The following is a 19,414-nucleotide window of genomic DNA, read 5'->3' as shown; positions in this document are numbered from 1 at the left end:
AGTCAGTAGTGTTAAACGTAGAGATGACATCACAACAGCATGAAATAAAAAAGAAGGAAAAATACAGTTGTTGTGATCAGGTGCACACAGACCGTGACTGAGGTCTTGCTGTGTTATGAAAACTAAAACTATGAAACTATGACAGAATGAATAGCAAATCAAATGTCTCAAATCTGTATCGGCCCGAAGTAGATGGCAAGACACCGTCTGTCTACTTTTGTACATCAGTGTTTGCTTTAAAATGGCATTATGATAACTCTGCTCCCAGCATATGGTTTGGATGGACTGTTTACCTTTCACTGACAGACAGACGTACAGATGGAACACTGACTATTGATCCCAAAGCTGGGAAATTATGGTGTTACAGTGACATAGTGTCAGGCACATAATGAACTATACATCATATCAAATATTTGAGATGAAATACAAATATTCCACTCACTAAGTCAGGATTTTGTACAGTGTATAATAAATGTCATTTAAAATGACAATGAAATTTGACATTTAATTGGTAGAATAATCAAATGTCTTGTTCAGAGGTGTAACAAAACAATACAGATACTTTGAATTATTTAAAAGCGTGACAGTGAATGTCTCCTGTCTGCCCTCATCTCATCTCCGCTTGAATTAATTGTTTTCCTTTTTCCAGCCAGTTGCAACACTACTGCTACACTAAAAAAAAAAGGAATATACCACATTAGATTTCCATATCTGTAGAACGTACACATTTTCATTTAATTATCCTTTTCATTTCTGACAGTCTCTTATCTACTAATGTGAATAAATTACACACAATTATCTGTAATGTGCATGTTGCCTGTCAAGACAAAACAAAAAGTGATTCTAACTTTCAAAATGTGCTTCACATTTGTGTGTCACATCCCTCAAGCCTCTGTGCTTCTCTGTGCACCCTCAGGGATTTGAACTCAAAGCAGAGTTCAGAATGCAGAGGGAAACTAAATAAATCCCTGTTTGCTAAAACAGCACATCAATGTTATCCCTGTTGTAGTGTCGCTGCCAGCAAGCAGCATCACTAAGAGTGAAGCATTCTGGGACACTGATGGGGCTCTGGCCTTTTGTTTAATGAGCAGCTCATAGGGACGAGTGGTCAAGGATGCAGTCTTTTTTTTTCTCCTGCAGACAAACAAACCGAGCACAGGAGCAGTACTCGGGGGAAACCACAGCCCTTGACATGTCCCGGGATTTGAACCCTCAACCTGCCAGTTACAAGCACAGGTCCCTTCTACTTGGCCATGGGCTGCCAGATGGTATTAATATGTGGTTGTATACATGTTTGTTAATTTTTTCATCTGTTCAATCCCATTTCATCTACTAGTGATCTACTGTGGCCTGATCTCCCCATGACGGCACCATTATAGCTGGAGACATGTGAGGGTGAGTATTCAAATGCAGACTCTTGATTGTGTTGCGTGTCACTCACTCATGGACTTTACAGATTCCCCTGAAGAGGGAGCTGTTGTGTCAATGTCAGACCTTATTCATTATGTGCCAAGTAAAACAGGCTGACAGGCTCATTGATTCAAAGGTGTCTCTAAATGACATTGTTCTGGTTCTGCTTGTTTATTTAATATATCCTTTGTTCATTCATTAGGATCCCCATTATGCGCTGTCCTCCGTGGGGTCCACCATAAAGTACCAAAAATAAATAAAGACCATATGCATATTCAAAATCATAGTCATGATACGCTTAAAAGTAATCATAACAATAATAATAATGATACTAAAAACACAGTTTTTCTTTCTGTGACTTTTTGACTATCTTTGATCTATTTGATTTTAATGGGTTATCATGAGCAAAATGTATCTAAAGATTGGATAAACTACTTAATACAAAATGTATCTGAACGTAATTAAGTACCGCTCAATTAACAATTCTATTTCTTGAACAGCAGAATGATTGTGCCCACCAGCTGTAAATTTCATGCAGATATTGTTTTTTTTTTCTCTCATTCACATTCATTTGCATGCTCACCTTCACACCTGAGCTCTCCACCACAAGTAAAGCTTTATATTGTGAGTCAGCAGCTTAGAAGAGGAGCTGAAATCTATTTTTTCCAATTGGCTGACAGTCCTGCACAGAACAGAGAGATTGGGGCAAGATTATGAAATAATAAATGAGACTTGCTGAAGGCAGATGGATTACGCTGAGGTAAACAAAGGTCTTGAAATAGCTGTGATAACAATCGTTCTTACCTAACTATGACTGCCCGGTTTAATACCTCCAATTTAGTTGTGCAGTGTACAGTGGTTGGTAATACCATTATCAACCCTTTCATACACAGTTTTATTATCAGGGCAATTTTATCTCTTTGAAAAAGAATAAATCATAAATTATTTGTGCTCATGATGAGGGGCCGTCAGGTTAAACTGTCTTATCCAACCTTTTTCTGTGAGGGAGGAAATGTGTGTGTGTGGAAAAAAGCAAATCACGACATAAGTTTTCACTATCTTTTGTTAGTCTGCCAAAAGAATAAAGATGTGAGTAGAAAAACAGCTCTATGTTGTTCGTGTTGTATTGAATAGGTGTTGACATATAGTTATTTGAAATAGATTTGTGTCTTATAGTTGGACTTTATTCACTTCTTCAATGGACAAGTCTGAGACATGTTCACTCATTTCCAACTGCCTGTGTGTTTTAATTAAAATATATTTTATTGGCTTTTTTTTTGCTTTTATTGAACATGACAGTTTAAAGGAAATTATGAAACTCTCACACGAAAGGATTGAAAAGCAGTGTGAAATGTTTCTAGTATTTGGGGGTATATTTTATAAGACAACACTTGACACTGCTGTCTTGGTAGCAATCCTTTAAATAACACAACATTGACAAATTATATTGTTTGAAAGCTTTGTATCTGTGCAACAGCTGATAATGACATAGTGCTGCTGACACCTTGTTGCTATGGCTCCCAGGTGTTTTCACCACAAAACTACTACTAAGGTAAAAGGTTTAAAAGAGAAAAAAGAAAGAAAAGTTGAAAAATAAAAACTACCATTTATGCTTTTATAGGTTTGGTTTAGTTTTCTGTTCATTCTGAAGTAATGGTTGTAAAATGTTAAAACATTCTGGGGAACCATTTTGCCGTTACGGTGCATTCCAGTTTTTAAAGCGTCCTTGTAACATACTGTGTGGCCAAATGAAATTATTGAACACATATATCTCACTAACCTGTTTGCTCCAAAGCTCTACACCTTTGGTTCTTTCGAAGGCTTGCAAGGACAATAAATCCTGAGCAGTGGTGCCACACACAGAATTAGTTGATGCTCATTTATGTGGTTGTAACTCATTTTAAAAACAAAAAGTCTAAACTAATACCCAAAACTGTTATAACTTTGATATCTAACAACACAAACTGAGCAATGTTGAACATGAAGAACTACAGTCAGTGAAAACCATGTCAGCAGGCAAATACATGAAGGAATCAAATCTCCGCCAACAACTGCCAGGGGATGTGTGAAAATGGCTGATTTCCACCCGTTCCTGCTCAGGCCAGAGCTCACATCCATGAGGCTGTAAAGGAGCGGCTGTTCTATGTGATTTCTCATGTCATCCTTCAACAGTGGCACTTGGGAAAATGCCACTCTAAACATGAGCATTTAATATGGACAGAGTGAGCAATCTGATAGCACTCAGCGCTTGTTCTTTGAAACAATTGCTCCCTTCCTCTCCCTTCATTCAGCTTTGAATGCGCTCACTGGCAGTCTATGGTGTCATCTGAACATGAGTAACTCATGTGGATGAATCTTTAATTCCTGACCTGGCCTATTTATGGTGGACGTCACCATTTTTGGGGCAAAGCAGCTCCAGTTTGTGCAGCATTGATGCAGGCAGGTGCATTTGATATTACACAAGCACTTCTTTTAGGAAAGCCAAACACCACACTGAAATTGTCTCCTATTCAGGTGCTAATGTAATTTCCTCCCTCAGCAGCTGTTGGAATGTGGTACACAGGTCAGCATCTGGATTTGCGAGGTGGAGCCTGTATGATTTAAGATCAAGCTCCCAGAGATGTTTGTCATTATTCATGCGCAGTATGCTGGGCTTAATGATTCTTCTCTATGTATACAGTCTATCAAGATCACTCAATACACCCAGTGCGTCTCCTGTTTCTAGCTGGAAGTATTTGTTCACCGCTTTGATTTCTTTTATCACGGGGCGGAGAAAGTGCATGTTTGCTTTGTCGCTTGTCTTTCGAAATCCTGGCTGAATAGCAGTGCTCTACATCTGGTACCAAACTGACGTGCATTTTAAGGACATCATCTTGATCCAGAATTCTTTCGATGCCTAAGATCACTATTAACTTCAGTGGACAACCTCCGTTGTGCAGTCTGGTAAACTGTCTTATAATCACTCTGGCATTTTGCTGACTGAGCAAACCACCTCTTATCATGTATTCCAGGTTGCTGGGGAGAAGTTGCATGGCTTTGTTAGCTACAACATCCAGAGAATGACAAACACAACGAATAAGCTGTGGACTTGGCTGCATTTGTTTGTGGAGCATAAAAACTGAGTGATTTTTCCCAACCATAATACTTGCTCCATCTGTTGCAATCCCCACCATGTTTTTGATGTCCAGGAAACACTTTATTAGAAAGGCAACAATTGCATCTGGTATTCCATTCGCATTGGAGTCCAGAAGCTCTTACAGGCACTGACAAACTGACATATTTCACACATATACAAAGGAGCTTTTTCATGGATATGTCAGTAGTCTCATCGAGATACAGTGGATATGGAGATTTATTCTCGTGCAACTCTTGGTGCCAGAACAGATATCACTGCTGTAGGCCTGGTTGAATAATATCCGACAGGTTGTCAACTTCACCGATGGACAGGCGACATAAGTTGCAATCCTTAGTTCACTGTGCTTTTTGGTCATCTTTCGTCATCTTTTGACCATCATCCTATTGTAGCACCATGTTCTTTTAAATTGTTAAATTTCACTCTTATTTCTGTACCTTACATTACTTTCAACAAGCTCGGACTGGGGCAACCAACGTTTTTAGATCGGGATCAGTCTCCTATTCCTTCCTGTATAATGTCTTGTATTTTCCCCACCTCAGTGTAGCTTGGTTGAAATTTTAACCCCATTTGGAGTGCTTACAATTTGACAGTGACTAATAGCATTGGTAACACTTGATTAACCAATGACTGTCACTGTGAGAGCGGATTCACTCTCATTTCAAAATATATGAGCTCATGATTATGAGTGAGAGGACACAGCAGTTTTTGTTTGTTTTTTTACCATATAATGGCAACTATTTTGTTAATATTTTTGGACTGTTTTATATATATAAAAAGGCCAAATCTTGTGAAAAGGAGCCCAAATGTTATCAACCCACCCAATGCTATTTTTTCCAGGCCAACATGTTCAAAAGAAGCCCAATTGGGGGGAAGTTTTCAACCTATATCTTTTTAGTAGCACATTATTTATTCTCGTTTAAAGTTATTTGCATTTATTGTAGCATTTTGTAAATGATAACCACAGTTGGGGACATGAAACCCCAGAATAGCTCGACACACACATACGTACAATACAGCATAACCGCTGAAACTAACATTTCCTGAGAACCTGAACGCATCATTTTGTAACGTCAGAGGAAAAGAAAAATCACGTGAGTGCTGTTGTCACGTGACATTCAGTGGATCCGGAATCATCATGGCTGCATCACCACAGTGAGTTCACTCCTCTGCTCTTCTGGGAGTTTTGACTAGAACAAATGTTTGTATGTTTTTTCCCCGTAACTTGGACAGTTATTTTAGCGGTTTTTACTTTTCCTGGTCGGACCTTCTTCATTTTGTACTCGTCATTTCGCTAAATGATTCAGCTCGCCAAAACAAATCAGTTGTCAGGGAAATGCCACGTTTCTCTGTAGCTCTGTCGAAATTATAGTAAACGTTCCGTTGGTTTAACGAACTCCTGCCCAGATTTTGCACTTGCTTTATTTTATAAGTAAATAATAAATGTATATAAAAAATAAAAATAATATGCGTTCAAAGACATGCATATCTTCCGTAAAGGCACCGCTCTTTGGGAATGTCACTGAAGCTGATAGTATTGCCACCCTTTGCCTTAAAAAGTGCAGTAACAGTATAGTTATGTGCTTTGTTGTCTCAAGGGGAAATGGAATAACTTTGTCTGACAGATTATTTCACTTTTACTCTTAAAATAATTAAAATTAACATGTTCCCTGAACTTTATTGAACACAAAAATTGTAGCAGTCACCTTAGGTGAGGTTTTGATATTGGAATTTATCATGGGTCTTCAGAGTGTTGTGTAATCCAGTACAACATCAAAGATGGTGCCATGAAAAATTAACTCAGTTTTATAGACACCTCACTGACACTTTGGCCGTTCAGAATTACACCTATAAACAACCCAACAGTGGATCATAAGGAAATTCATGAGCCCTGAAATACTGTGAGGTTATTTTCACCTTTGGTACCATCCACACTGTATCACATATGTTCTATCTTATCATAAGAATCGCAATGTTTTTATTTTTTTTTAACAATTTCATACAGATTTTAGGGCAAGACGGATGACGTTATCAATATAGGGTCAAATTTAGATAACAAAGATAACCGCACCACGACATGACATTAATCTACATACTATCTTATCTACTTATCTTCAAGTAACTAAATCACCAAGTTATCAGTTTATCATCATGGATGTTTTACAGCTGAGGGAGAATCATGACTTCTATGTTCAGTTAAAAATAAATGTAATCATTCACCGAGTTAAATTTAATGTCGTCGTCTTCTCATTTGAGTCAGCATTTCCAACGTTCAGCCTGTTCCTGCCAACTTTTCTTCTTTTCCCCCCCACATTTCTATCCTTTTAAAAAGTGTTGAACTTATTTTCTGCCAACTTTTCTCCCATATGAAAATAATTGAGAAGGCAGAGAGGGTAGATCTCACAATGAATACTCATTAACAAATGTTAAGAACTTTGAACTATTGCAGGGCAGATTTACACCTCTTAGTGAACAGCCTGCCAGAAATCATTATCAGAAGAAGATACAGACAGACAGTTTTCTAAACAGTGTTTTAAAAGTGTGCTTTATAGTGAAAGAGAAATAATATAAAAAAATTGTATCTTAATACTGTTGGCTTATAAAAATGGCTGCTTGATGGTGGGATAGTGTGGATTATATAATGTATTTGTATTAGACTTGTTCACGGTATGACTGGGCAAACATCATCTAGACCCAAATAAGAACCATTCTCCACTGTTTCACTTAATGTACCATCTCGCTTTGTTTAGACCTGTCTTCTGGCTGGGTAATGAGACCCTGAGGGTGTCTGCTGCTCTTTTTGCTGAGAACCGACAAAGACTGTGCAAAGGGCTGAAAGCCAAAGACGGAGAGCAGGCGAAGTCAGTGGTGGTGCTGCAGGGAGGGGAGCAGAAGCAGAGATACTGCACTGACACAGACCTGCTTTTCAGGCAGGTAGGTCGTCTTAAGTTTAAATCTTTTGTTTGTTTGTTTCTATTCGCTGTCACCTCCTCTCAGTTGTTCCTTGATCTTTAAAGGAAAGATTTCAGAGGCCAGTCTATCCAGCTACCTCAAAAACAAAATCTCACATCCAATTCTCATCTCCTATCATAAGTCGTTTGAGTGAGTAGTAGAATGAGCCTTTGTTTGTTTTAGCCTAACAAAGTCTGTAATAGCTATTTATTTTGAAACCAGTCAAAACATTTTAGCTAAGAATCATTATACTTTATTTATTATGGCTTATGTAGTAAATTAAAGTAAAAAAATAGGTATAATTATGCCCTGTCTGGGTGCTCTACCTGCCCTGTTAATCAAAACACTAATTATTTTAGTCAATGTGGTAAATGATGAAGGCTCCAACACTAAATTGCATACTACATCAGTTAAAAGGCACATTTCCATTTGACATGAGATGTTCTTCACAGCAACTATAATGAAAACAAGTTCTGTGTATTTATTCAAATGTTCTTGAACAAAGGACAGTAATCCTTGTTTATAAGATTTTCATAATCTATTGATCCTATCACAATTTCCTTTGTGATGTGGGCATTAAGCAATTGTATTAATTAATTCAATAAACTTAAATATACACAGAGAAAACTGTTGTATTCATATGATGTCAGTCTTTTTCAGACTTAAGACAAAGCTTAAGACTGTGACTGGATATGAACATACTGTAAATCATGGGATACATTACTTTTTGTTGTGTTTTTGTATTTACCTCAATAAATCCAACTAAATTGGGACAACTTGCTGACACTGTGCTTCCTTTTTAGCTGACTATTATAGTTTCCTTCACTAACATCCTTGCTGATTGTTTCACTTGTGTAGGAGTCTTTCTTCCACTGGGCTTTTGGAGTAACGGAGCCTGACTGTTATGGAGCCATTGATGTGGACTCTGGGAAATCCATCCTTTTTGTTCCCAAACTGCCTGAAAGCTATGCCACTTGGATGGGAGAGTGAGTCACACTAATCCTCTAAGAGCTTTGTACATGGCCAACTATTATCACTGGCTTAAAGCTCTAGTGTGTAACATTTATTGCCCCATCCAATAAGTGCTAAAAGTCCAGGCTTTTTAGTGGCAGAATCCGTTTCTGAAAGATTTCATGTCCGCTTCTTGGCATTTTCAGCTATTGTACAATCTTTCACAGCCATTTTGTTTTAGTAGCACTTTGTTGCTGTTATGCTTCTCTCTTGCCTCCCTCAGTTGTGACAAACAAATCATTTCCTGTGTGCGGCGTGGAATGGCCGCACTGCAGCTTTAAAGGAAGGGGCGATATATATATATATATATATATATATATATATATATATATATATATATATAAAGTATATGTGCTGAGAGTACTTTACAAATCTTGGAAATGATGATGTGGAAATACCCCGCAGACCTCTTGACCCCATGTCATATGTTTTCTCTTCCCAATTTATAAACCTCAGATCATTTTTGTCATGTGACGTGAATGATAAGCCCTTTTCACTCAGGAGTTACTTAATCACGACTGTAATGAACTGAGCTTGTCATAAGTTGAGCTTTCCCCCTCTGGTCTTTCTTTTGCAGTGTTTTCCCAGACTTTAATACAATCTATTTTGTCTGTTTTGTCTTTTATTTTGTTTATTGAGCTCTTCTTCACCATTTGTGCATTTCACATCTGTTGACAGGATCTTTACTAAAGAGCAGTTCAAGGAGAAGTACGCTGTTGATGAGGTGCAATACACCTGTGACGTAAGTCTGTGTTAGTGTTGGTCTTTAAAAGCCTGTGATTGTGTGATCTTTTCTCTGTGCAGTAACTGAACCTTGAATTAAAGTCACCCAGCTATGAAGTTACAGGAAATGACTTTATACATAAAGGTGAAAGTCATTGTTCTCTTATTTGATCGGATCTCATTGTTGCAAAGAAGAAGAAAAAAATCAGTGACACCAGATACACTTAAGCACAGATCATGAAGCTGCATCGTGTATACACTATCATTATATTAAAAGGGATTGAAATAGGAATGCGTTTTATGATGCTTTATTAGGCCTGTTTTTATTCCATAAAATGCTCAGAGTATGTGATCAAGTAGAATTTGAAAAACTGGGTGAACCATCATACTGATTATTCATTTGTTTTGGGAAAAATAATCAGTTGCTCCATTCTGTGTAACACTGCAGTCGCCATTTCAGACTGTTTAATTGCACATTTTTAGAGCTTGGGAAACAGTCATGTATAGACAGTGTTGAAGGTTAAATATTAAAATCAGACAGAGTGAAGCAATCAGGCTCCACAAAAGGAACTGAAAGAAAGAGATGAACAGTATTTCTCTATTTTAACTTATTTTGCATGCCTCGCTCAGCACTATTTTATAGATTTCTTTTTTTTACCCACAATCTTGTATTGATATTTTCAAGTACAGGGCAAATACCACATGCCAAAAAAGCAACACCCAAGACAAAGACCAAAAACAAGAGATCAACAACATAGAATTACAAAGATACAAAAACAACAACAACATAAGACTAAAAACAAAAAAAACAAAAAGTTAAATATTAAAGCGTGAATCAACAGCTGTCGGCCGCCCCGAGATCTGTCGTGTCACAACGCCAATGAAACATCAGTAACATCAAACACTAATCGCTAATAAAGTAACAAAGGCTATAAGAGCAGCATCTGTGGTGTATACTGATACTGTGGATGGACATTCACCAAACAATGCAGTCACTGCAGTATGTTCTATTGATTTATGAGTCACCTTAGATAAGGATCTAAAAATGTCTCTCCAAAAAGAGTGTAAAGCAGGACACGACCAAAACATATCTATATGACTCGTGGGTGCCTGGCGACACCTGTTGCAAGCTGGCTCCACGTCGTTAAATATCTTCGAAAGCCTGATTATAGTAAAGTGGGGGTGCAGTGAATAATTTTACACTGAATCAGCCGGTGTTTTGCACAGATGAAGGCCTTATGGACTCTGTTAAGGGCATCCCTCAAAGTTCCTCAGAGATCTCCTCTCCCAGGTCCAGTTCCCAAAGCAAGACGAAGAAAAAGTACAACATTATTCCTTTCAGAGCAGGTGCAGCTTTAAGGAATGTGTCCAGAGGAGAATCTGTGTAGTATAGATATATATAGTATATAGTATAGTATCTCTGTAGTATAGTTTACTGTTGACAAACTGCATCAGTTTGTGGAGACAAATTACGTTATGGCTAATCAATGACTCAACAAATCACTATAATAGTGATACATCACAACTTAGTTTTTAAGCATACACAAGTGTATAAGTGTAATCCTAATGTATAATCATTTCAAATGTTCAAAATTAAGATGCGATTTTCCCAGATTTTTCTTCTACTGCTTGCAAAGTATCAGGATGTCAGTTTTGATAAATTTGAGAAAAAAAAAAGTTTAAATAGTAATAGTGTCTGTGGACAGAGTCAGGAATCTGACATGATTGCTGTTGGTGGCCAATATCACTGGAGGGTTGTCATTGGCTTTGTTGCTGATTACCAGAGAGAGCATGTGTGTCCACATGGCCGAGATGAGAAGGATGATGAAAGTTTGTTGATTCTGCTGCTCTATTGTGGGTCTCAGTCTTCTAATCACTCCTTTTCCTCCTCTCCTGCAGATTGTTGATGTCCTGTCCAACCTCAAACCAGCAGTGCTCCTAACACTGGTATGCATCACGCACACTCTTAGCTCATTACAGCCAGTGGTATATAAATGTACTGAACTGTCAGATATATAACTGTGGATACGTTTATATAGACATATTTAATTTACCATATCCCAAATAAACATCTGCTCTTGAAATACGAAACTCAATATTATGAAAGTCAGCTTAAAAAGTTTGCACATTGTTCAGCTGCTAAATTATGGAATAGATCATGATGAATGTATACCAAATAATGTCCTTCATCTACATTTTAATGCAATTGGTGGTGATGTTTTTCTTTCCTTGCAGCGAGGACAGAATACAGATAGTGGGAGTATCTGCCGTGAAGCCTCCTTTGAAGGAATTAGCCGGTGTGTTTATTTGGCATAATTTGCTTTAAAGTCAATTTACTTTCTGGTGGTGCCGAGGGGGGAGAGTCTGTTGTAACCAAGGACACAGCAGACTTTCATGCATACTGATTGTTACAGATAAACCCAAGTCTGTAAATGAATTAAACACAGAGTCTTGCTTTTGCTCATTGTCAATTTATGGTAATGTTGATTTGTCCTTCACACTAGTCTTTGTTCTTTTTGTCTTTTTCTTCTTTTTTTTTAACATACATAAGAATAAAAATTGGACTTGTGATATTTAAAGAATAAAGAAAGTCTACTGATTGTCCCTCTGAATCAGTCTGGGGACAAGTTAACCCAGTTTACCTTGTTTATTCTTAGTCTTATGTTTCCTTTTTAGCATTTTCTTTTATTCTCGTTTGCATTTGTTATCCAAACAAAGTCAAGGTTCGACATGTGCACACACTGATGAGTGTTATTTTAACAAAAAACATTCAAGTGTGTGTGAGACGAGGCAGAAGTGGCCTGTCACATTTTTTACCAGTATCTCTCACGTTTCTCATCCGAGTCAGCACTGCACACACGTGTGCACACAGTAAGTCACCTGCCAAGTGTGAAGCCTATCAAGCAAACTGTTGGACAGTTATGCAGCTAACAGACAGACATTCCTTTAATTGAGAGCTTATACTCTGAGCTCAACTTCTGTGAACCATTTCATAAACCTATTTCAAAAGTGATTTGAATTTGAATAAGTTGCATCATACATGTATAATAATCTTATAATAATTGTTTGTTTTTTTCAGGTTCCAAGTAAACAACACTCGCTTACACCCAGTCATTGTGGAATGGTAAGTGATTCAAACTGAACTTAACATACACGTAAGGACTCTTTCCAGTCAGATTGAACTACTGTTAAGACACAACCTTCTGTAATTACAGCCGACCAGTCAGGAAAATAAGCATCTCAGCGATTACTTGTTTTCTTCCCTCTCAGAATCAGACGCTATAATGCTTGCCTTGTTTTCTTTGGCATTAGAGTTGGCACCCTTCAGATTAATTGATATTTACCTGAAATGAGAAGGGAGCACCTCTTGCTGAGAAGGACATGATTCCCTTTGTGCCTTCACCCAACACACTCAACAAGGTTTTGACCTAATACATTAGTAGTGCTTTATCAACATCAGATCATATCCCAGACTGGTATTGCATCAAGTGACAGTGGAGGACAGTCTGCTAAACATTTGAGAGTTGTATGAGATCTGAATTCTTGTTTCTGTCTGTCTGCAGCCGTCTCATCAAGACCGATATGGAGCTGGAGGTTCTGCGCTACACCAACAGGATTTCCAGTGAAGCCCACAAAATGGTGAGATTCTTATTTGTTCAAATCCTCTAAGGTTATGAGCTGCATAACGTTAGAGGATTATGAGCTGCATCCTATGCATGAGCAGCTCATGCAAAGATTTGGTAATCCCTATATCACCACACCTTTTCATTGTAGATCATGCAGTGTGTGAAACCTGGGCAGAAAGAATATGAAATGGAGAGGTAAGTGGCACCTTTTTTTAATAGATCAGTATCACACATGACCCTGGTGGTGACTTAGTTTTATGATAACAAAATGAGTAGCATATAAACAATAATTCTGGTGTTGTGTGCTGTTTAGTCACATAACTCACAGCCCTAGATCAGTCATGTGTCAGTGGTGCTTTACACTATTCATTATATATATTTTTGTATGAGAGAAAGTTTATAAAGTAAAGCGTAGGTTCTGCTACCTAATGTTTTTGGTCATGTCTGCTTTTTTGTTAAACATTATGTTTCCTCTCTCTGACCTTTTTCCAGCCTGTTTCAGCACTACTGCTACACTAAAGGAGGGATGCGCCACACTTCGTACACCTGTATCTGTGGAACGTATGCATTTTTCATTTAATTTAATTTAATTTAATTTAATTTAATTTAATTTAATTTACAGCCTCTTTTGGTTCAGTTATGTTGTTACTTTAGTGTCTTAATTATTTGACAAAATAAATCGGCTGTTTCACATCCTTTTAAGGCTTTTTTGGCACTGAAGTCGTCGCAGTGCGCAGCTTGGCAGACCAAAACAAATCCTGTTTACCAAAACGACTCATCACTTTCCTCTCTGTAGTGTGGCTTGCCAGCAGAGCAGCATCACTGAGTGAATTCTGAAATGGTGCTCATCATGTTCTGGCCTTCTGTATTAAAGGTCTAATGAGCAGCTCATAGGGATTAGTGCTCAAGGATGCAGTCTATTTTGTTGTGCTAGTAAAAGCTTGAAAATGAAGGCTGGTGATGTCCTGAATTACTCTATTTTATTCAAACATGTTTTAGTAGCAATTTTCTATAATTCACATTACTTTGGAATGTGGTTTTTTTTTTTCTCAAATCATGTCATTGTGTGTTCAAACCAGGGGCCATAATTCATCTGTCCTCCACTATGGTCATGCTGGAGCTCCCAATGATAAGACAATCAGTGATGGAGACATGTGGTGAGTAGTTCTTCTACTTTTTCCTGGAGAGCTTCCTCTGCAGAACAGGCTGTATCAACTCCACTAGGGGGTGGAAACTCACTTGAGTTGATAGTGTCCTAGAGGTGTGCTGTGTACTGTCAGGAGAAAAAAAACAGAGGGAAATGAGCAAAGAGTTCCACTTGTTGTCTCCTGAAACATTTCAATGCTCCACCATCAGTAGATACAGCCTCCACGTTCTCACAAGGTTTACACACAAATATTGAAGCAGAGTTGCATTTGATTTATGAATCCCTGGTATGTTTTTGTCTCCTCCAGTTTGTTTGACCTGGGTGGAGAGTACTACTGTTACTCATCAGACATCACCTGCTCCTTCCCAGCCAATGGCAAGTTCACGCCTGACCAGAAGGCCATCTATGAGGCTGTCCTCAAGTCCTCTCGAACTGTCATGGCTGCCATCAAACCAGGTGATCATCTTTTTGTCAACATATTCATTGTCTAATAAAAAAAAATTGAGTAGGACATATACAAGCCTTGAAGTATGTTAGTGTCTTGTTGATATTTCTTCATAAACTATTCATGTTCATATCTATGCATATCTAACACAGTATCAACATACCTCTGATAATTTTTGGAGATTTGAGTTCAATCGTTCTCTGGTGTTTGTTGTTTACATTAGTTTTGACAAACACACAGGACATTGTCTGGGTGAGCGTTCACAAAAGGATATTCTCTCGAGGATCTGAGTGAGAGGGTGAAACCTGGCTTGAGCACATAGAAGGCAGCACAATAGCCTAAGTTCCCATTGTGAATTCCCTGGAGATCCTCCTGCTTCTTTCAAACAGGATATTACACAGACTTTGACAAGATTATACTCACAAGCTGGCAGGATATTCTGTGGACGAAAGGCTATTTTCTTTTCTTTTTTTTCATACTTACAAACCCTCCAGGCAGGGCTCCGAACTCCTTCTGAGTTTAATACATGTCTCAAAGCCACTATATATACTTTAAGTTTAGGTGCAAGAGATTCTCTGTTCTCCAGTAACAAATCTGTTGTAGGTGTGAAGTGGACTGACATGCACCGTCTGGCTGACCGCATTCACCTGGAGGAGCTGGTGAAGATTGGTATCCTGAATGGCAGCGTGGACGACATGATGAAGGTTCACCTGGGCTCCGTCTTCATGCCCCATGGACTGGGACACCTGCTGGGCATCGATGTGCACGATGTTGGAGGCTATCCTGAGGTGAGCGCTACAGAGGACTCACTCTCACTATTTTTCACATCACAACCATCCAGTCGACACAAAATGAAGACAACCCACTCCTGTTCCTTCATTATTGATGTGTCATCAATAATGTAAAGGACCTTGGTGCAGAGGTGGGATAGAAACAGAGGGAAGCCAAGCTGCATTATGGGATGAGGCACATGGTGTCATGCACATTTGACAGCTATATATATATATATATATATACACACATATACATATATATATATATATATATATACACATATACATATACATATATATAAATAAAACAAGTTCACCCAGTGGAGCTGTTGAGTGTTTGACGGCAGAAAGTTTGTGTGTAATTCAAACTTTGTGAGCCAGAACAAGAGCACTCTGTACTTTAAGAGCACTTTGTCACCTGCGCTTTACATACTGGCACCTGAAATGTTTATATTTGGATCCACTGAATTCAAAGGACTTTCTTTTTCTGAAAAGATATTTACTTCTCGTTATTACCGTCTTACACAAGCATTTTGCCCATTACCCCAACCGTGTGGCCCACAGATAAACCCCTTTCATCACAGGATGAAAAGGCATTTTCCTCCTTTCTTTGAAAAGTTCGAATCAAACAATTTAAAGCCTAAAGGTTGAGAGATGCATGAACAAAGTTTTCTGAAGCTGTGCCTGACCTACAGATATTCTGCAGTGGGGGTTGGATCACCAGCTCTGCTGGTCTACATACTGATGGGCAAGATGTGTAACCCCTAGTTGCTCCTGACGACTGTGCCAGCAGCATGTGAATGGATATGACAGATGTGTGATAGAAAAAGATAATTATTTTCACTGCCTTCAGGGGGTGGAGCGCATCCTTGAGCCTGGACTGAAGAGTCTTCGGATGGGCCGCCTGGTGCAGGAGAGGATGGTCCTCACCGTTGAACCGGGTATTTACTTCATCAACCACCTGCTGGACCAGGCCTTGGCTGAACCAACCCAGAGCTGCTTCATTACAAACCAAGTGCTGGCTCGCTTCCGCGGCTTTGGAGGGGTGAGTCTTCCACTGCCACTTTATTTGTTTACGTTCGGCGGATGGGACCAGTTTTCAGTGACGAATTTAGCCCATTGATCAATAATTAATAAAGTTTTCCTTTACACATCGACTCGGCTTCTTACATGTTTAACCGACAATCACAACTGTCTGCAGGTTCGCATTGAAGATGACATAGCAGTGACGGCAAATGGCATAGAGCTGCTGACCTGTGTCCCTCGTACCGTGGAGGAGATAGAGGCCTTCATGGCCGACTCTGCAAAACCATTCTACCCCATGGTCAGCAACAAGAAAGTCTAAAAGATCTCTCTAACCTGTACGTTGATTACTGCACTTAAATGGAAAAGAATATTCTTCTCTAAAACGGAAGTTATAATTCTCAATCCTCACCTGTTTAATCTTGATTATTAAATGTGTTATATTCAAGTATTTAAATGTGAGACTAAAAATGATCAACAAAATGTAAAGTAATAACAGTTTTGACCTTAAGTATAAGAGGTTTTGCAGAGATGTGCTTAAGTAAATATGCTCTTCACTTGTTCCTGGCCCATTATGTCCCAAAATGTGTGGTTTTACAGTCTCACTATCGAAAAGGCTGGGGCGACCTTGTTAGCATGCTAACCTCAGTAGCAAACAATACAATCAAAAGCAAAAGACTTGGATATAGCCCCTTAAAAATAACATTTACAGATGATCATGAAGGGGAAAAAAACACCAGGATTAATACAGTATTTTTGTAAATATTTTATAATTGACTAATGATCGAAGAAGAGATTTAATTATGCCTTAACATGATTTGCTATCAGGATACTTTTTACATCATCATTAACTTCACATTATAACGTTTCTTTTTTCGCCCATGCTTTATTATTGATGATTTTCAGACTGACCTGTATTGCATTGGCTTGAATTGCTGCTCTTTGGTGAGGTGTCTCATGTCTGATGGTGATGATGATGATGATGATGATGATGTTGTTGTTACTTACATGTGATTTGAGCCAAAGCAGATCTGTCTCATTTTTTAAAAATAATTCTATGATTCACATAAAAATCCTGTTGAATTAAATGTTTTGAAGCAAATGTTTTGAGAATGTGTTTTATTTAGTCATTATGTGTGAATGATGTTATATATTATGCAGAATGATTCATTTCTTCTTGTGATTATATCATTTCCAGCAGGCTGTACACTGAGAGATGTAAAGATGCCACCCCACAATTCAAAGTTTAAGCGTCCTCCAAGTAAACATTTATGTTTTTGCCATGACAACAGTTCTGTTTTGTTCTCTTTTTCTTTTTACCACATTTATGTCACATTTAGAGAAGAAATTCCAGCAGTATTTTCAGTGTGATTGCATTGTTAAGATCAGGGCTCTCAAACACAAATGACCTTGGGGCCACTGAGCATCTAGTCTGGCCACTATTTCTTGTGTTATTCGTGTGTAACGATATTTGCTCTCGCTGCAGGATTTTGTAAAGAAAAATCAAAGTTGGGAACAAAACAGCAAGAAAGGCTTCACAAAAATAATATACACAATACAACTTCACGGTCGAAGCAGGACAACTACTTCAGACTCAACTTTAACGTTGCTGTCACGTGACTGTAATACGTCCTCGGTTATCGTCATGGCTGCTGCACCAAAGTGAGTTCTATCTTCTCCTTCCTGACAGCTTTGAGTGGAAAAAAATGTGTTGTTTTTTCATTATTATTATTATTGTTATTTTTAGCTCTAGCTGGCTGTGCTTTAACTTTTCACTTCGCTTCAGGGAAATGAACCGCTGCTTCACAAACCATTGTCTGTTCAGCTTCCAAACTTCATTTTTTTAAGTGGTAATAATACCTGCAGTTCAATCATATCTTCAATTAAAGAGTGCAATTATTATATTATTATAATTCTGTGATATGGTATTTATGTTATATTCACTCTGGTTATAATGGCACTTTAAAAAAGAGCTTTATCCAACACTCTAATATAATATATCCAGCAGTATAAGTATGTTTTTTTCACTTGTGATGTGATTTTCCACTATACAGTTGTAGAACAGCTGTGTGGAGAAGACAGACTGTGTGTGTGTTGTGTATGACCTATTTTCCTGTACAGTCACTGAACCTCGACATCGTCACTCAGCTATGGAATTACAGGGAATTATGTTTTACTTTACTCAGTCTCTATAAAATTTCATGGAGATTATGTTGGTTGTTTTTGAATAATAAGTATGTGTTTGTCTTAAAGATAAGGGAACACGTTTGTCGGACACAGTAACGTTGTTGGTGTACATAAAATAGTTCAAATCTTCTGTGTTGTGACAATTATAGTATCTCAGGCGACCTCTACCACAGATGTACTTTTCATAGGTTTTAGATATTGTGCAGCAACAGAGATACAAGAGAGATGTCATGAAAAATGAAATCTGTTATAAAGACACTTCACTGATACTTTGTCCACACAGCTACCCCTGTAAACACTATTCATCCCAGAAAGTAAAGAAATGTACACACAACTAGTGTGTAGGAGAAATGCACATGTTCTAGTTGTACCCACACTGTACTATCTAGCATCGACCCGTCCTTTCTGCTCTCCTCCATCGTCTCTCCCTTCTCTCTGTCACTTAATATACCATCTCCCTTTGTTTAGGCCTGTCTTCTTGCTCAGTAATGACAGCCTGAGGGTGTCTGCTGCCCTTTTTTTTTTTTTTTTCTGAAAACCGACAAAGCCTGTGCAAAGGGCTGAAAGCCAATGATGGAGTAAAGCCAAAGTCAGCGGTGGTGCTGCAGGGAGGGGAGCAGCAGCAGAGGCACAGACACAGACCTCCTTTTTCAGGCAGGTAGGTTATCTTCAGTTAGATCTTTTATTTATTATTACATATATATATATATATATATACAGTATATATATTGTTTTTTATTATTATTTATTTATTCATTCTTTCATCCATAACCCACTTACTCCCAAGCCATTTATGTGTTGATGTTCCACATGTCCTGGTTCATCTCCTCTCTTGATCTGGAAAGAAAAGCCTGTCCAGGTACAGTATCTTAAACCCTGCATTCTATTTGAAACCCCAGTGTGGTCAAAAACACTGTATTTTTTCTGTTAGTTTCTCAGCAGTTACGGTTACCTTAAGCTCAAAAACAAAAAAAATCTGATAAA

At 38.2% G+C, this 19,414-nt stretch overlaps 1 protein-coding gene across 1 annotated transcript; it reads left to right on the top strand.

Moving 5' to 3' along the window:
* The first annotated feature begins 5,614 nt into the window (after window positions 1-5,614).
* pepd (peptidase D) lies at window positions 5,615-17,345 on the top strand. Its single transcript, XM_044030169.1, has 15 exons — window positions 5,615-5,698; window positions 7,294-7,477; window positions 8,354-8,481; window positions 9,185-9,248; window positions 11,129-11,176; window positions 11,465-11,526; window positions 12,309-12,353; window positions 12,793-12,868; window positions 13,004-13,050; window positions 13,348-13,416; window positions 13,935-14,012; window positions 14,310-14,458; window positions 15,051-15,235; window positions 16,074-16,265; window positions 16,422-17,345. Exons 1-15 carry the CDS (start codon window positions 5,682-5,684, stop codon window positions 16,563-16,565), a joined length of 1,488 nt encoding a protein of 495 aa, XP_043886104.1. The 5' UTR covers window positions 5,615-5,681; the 3' UTR covers window positions 16,566-17,345.
* The last annotated feature ends 2,069 nt before the right edge of the window (window positions 17,346-19,414 follow it).

The sequence above is a fragment of the Solea senegalensis genome, linkage group LG7, assembly GCF_019176455.1.
Source record: "Solea senegalensis isolate Sse05_10M linkage group LG7, IFAPA_SoseM_1, whole genome shotgun sequence".
NCBI lineage: Eukaryota > Metazoa > Chordata > Actinopteri > Pleuronectiformes > Soleidae > Solea > Solea senegalensis.
Note: the sequence above shows the minus strand (reverse complement) of the source record. Positions and strands in the feature narration are given on the sequence as shown.

What these genes read in the sequence shown, in the direction of transcription:
- pepd (XM_044030169.1), top strand. An exon ending in CAGACCTGCTTTTCAGGCAG is followed by an intron (nt 7,478 to 8,353) that starts GTAGGTCGTCTT and finishes TCACTTGTGTAG; the next exon opens with GAGTCTTTCTTCCACTGGGC. An exon ending in CATGGCTGCCATCAAACCAG is followed by an intron (nt 14,459 to 15,050) that starts GTGATCATCTTT and finishes AATCTGTTGTAG; the next exon opens with GTGTGAAGTGGACTGACATG.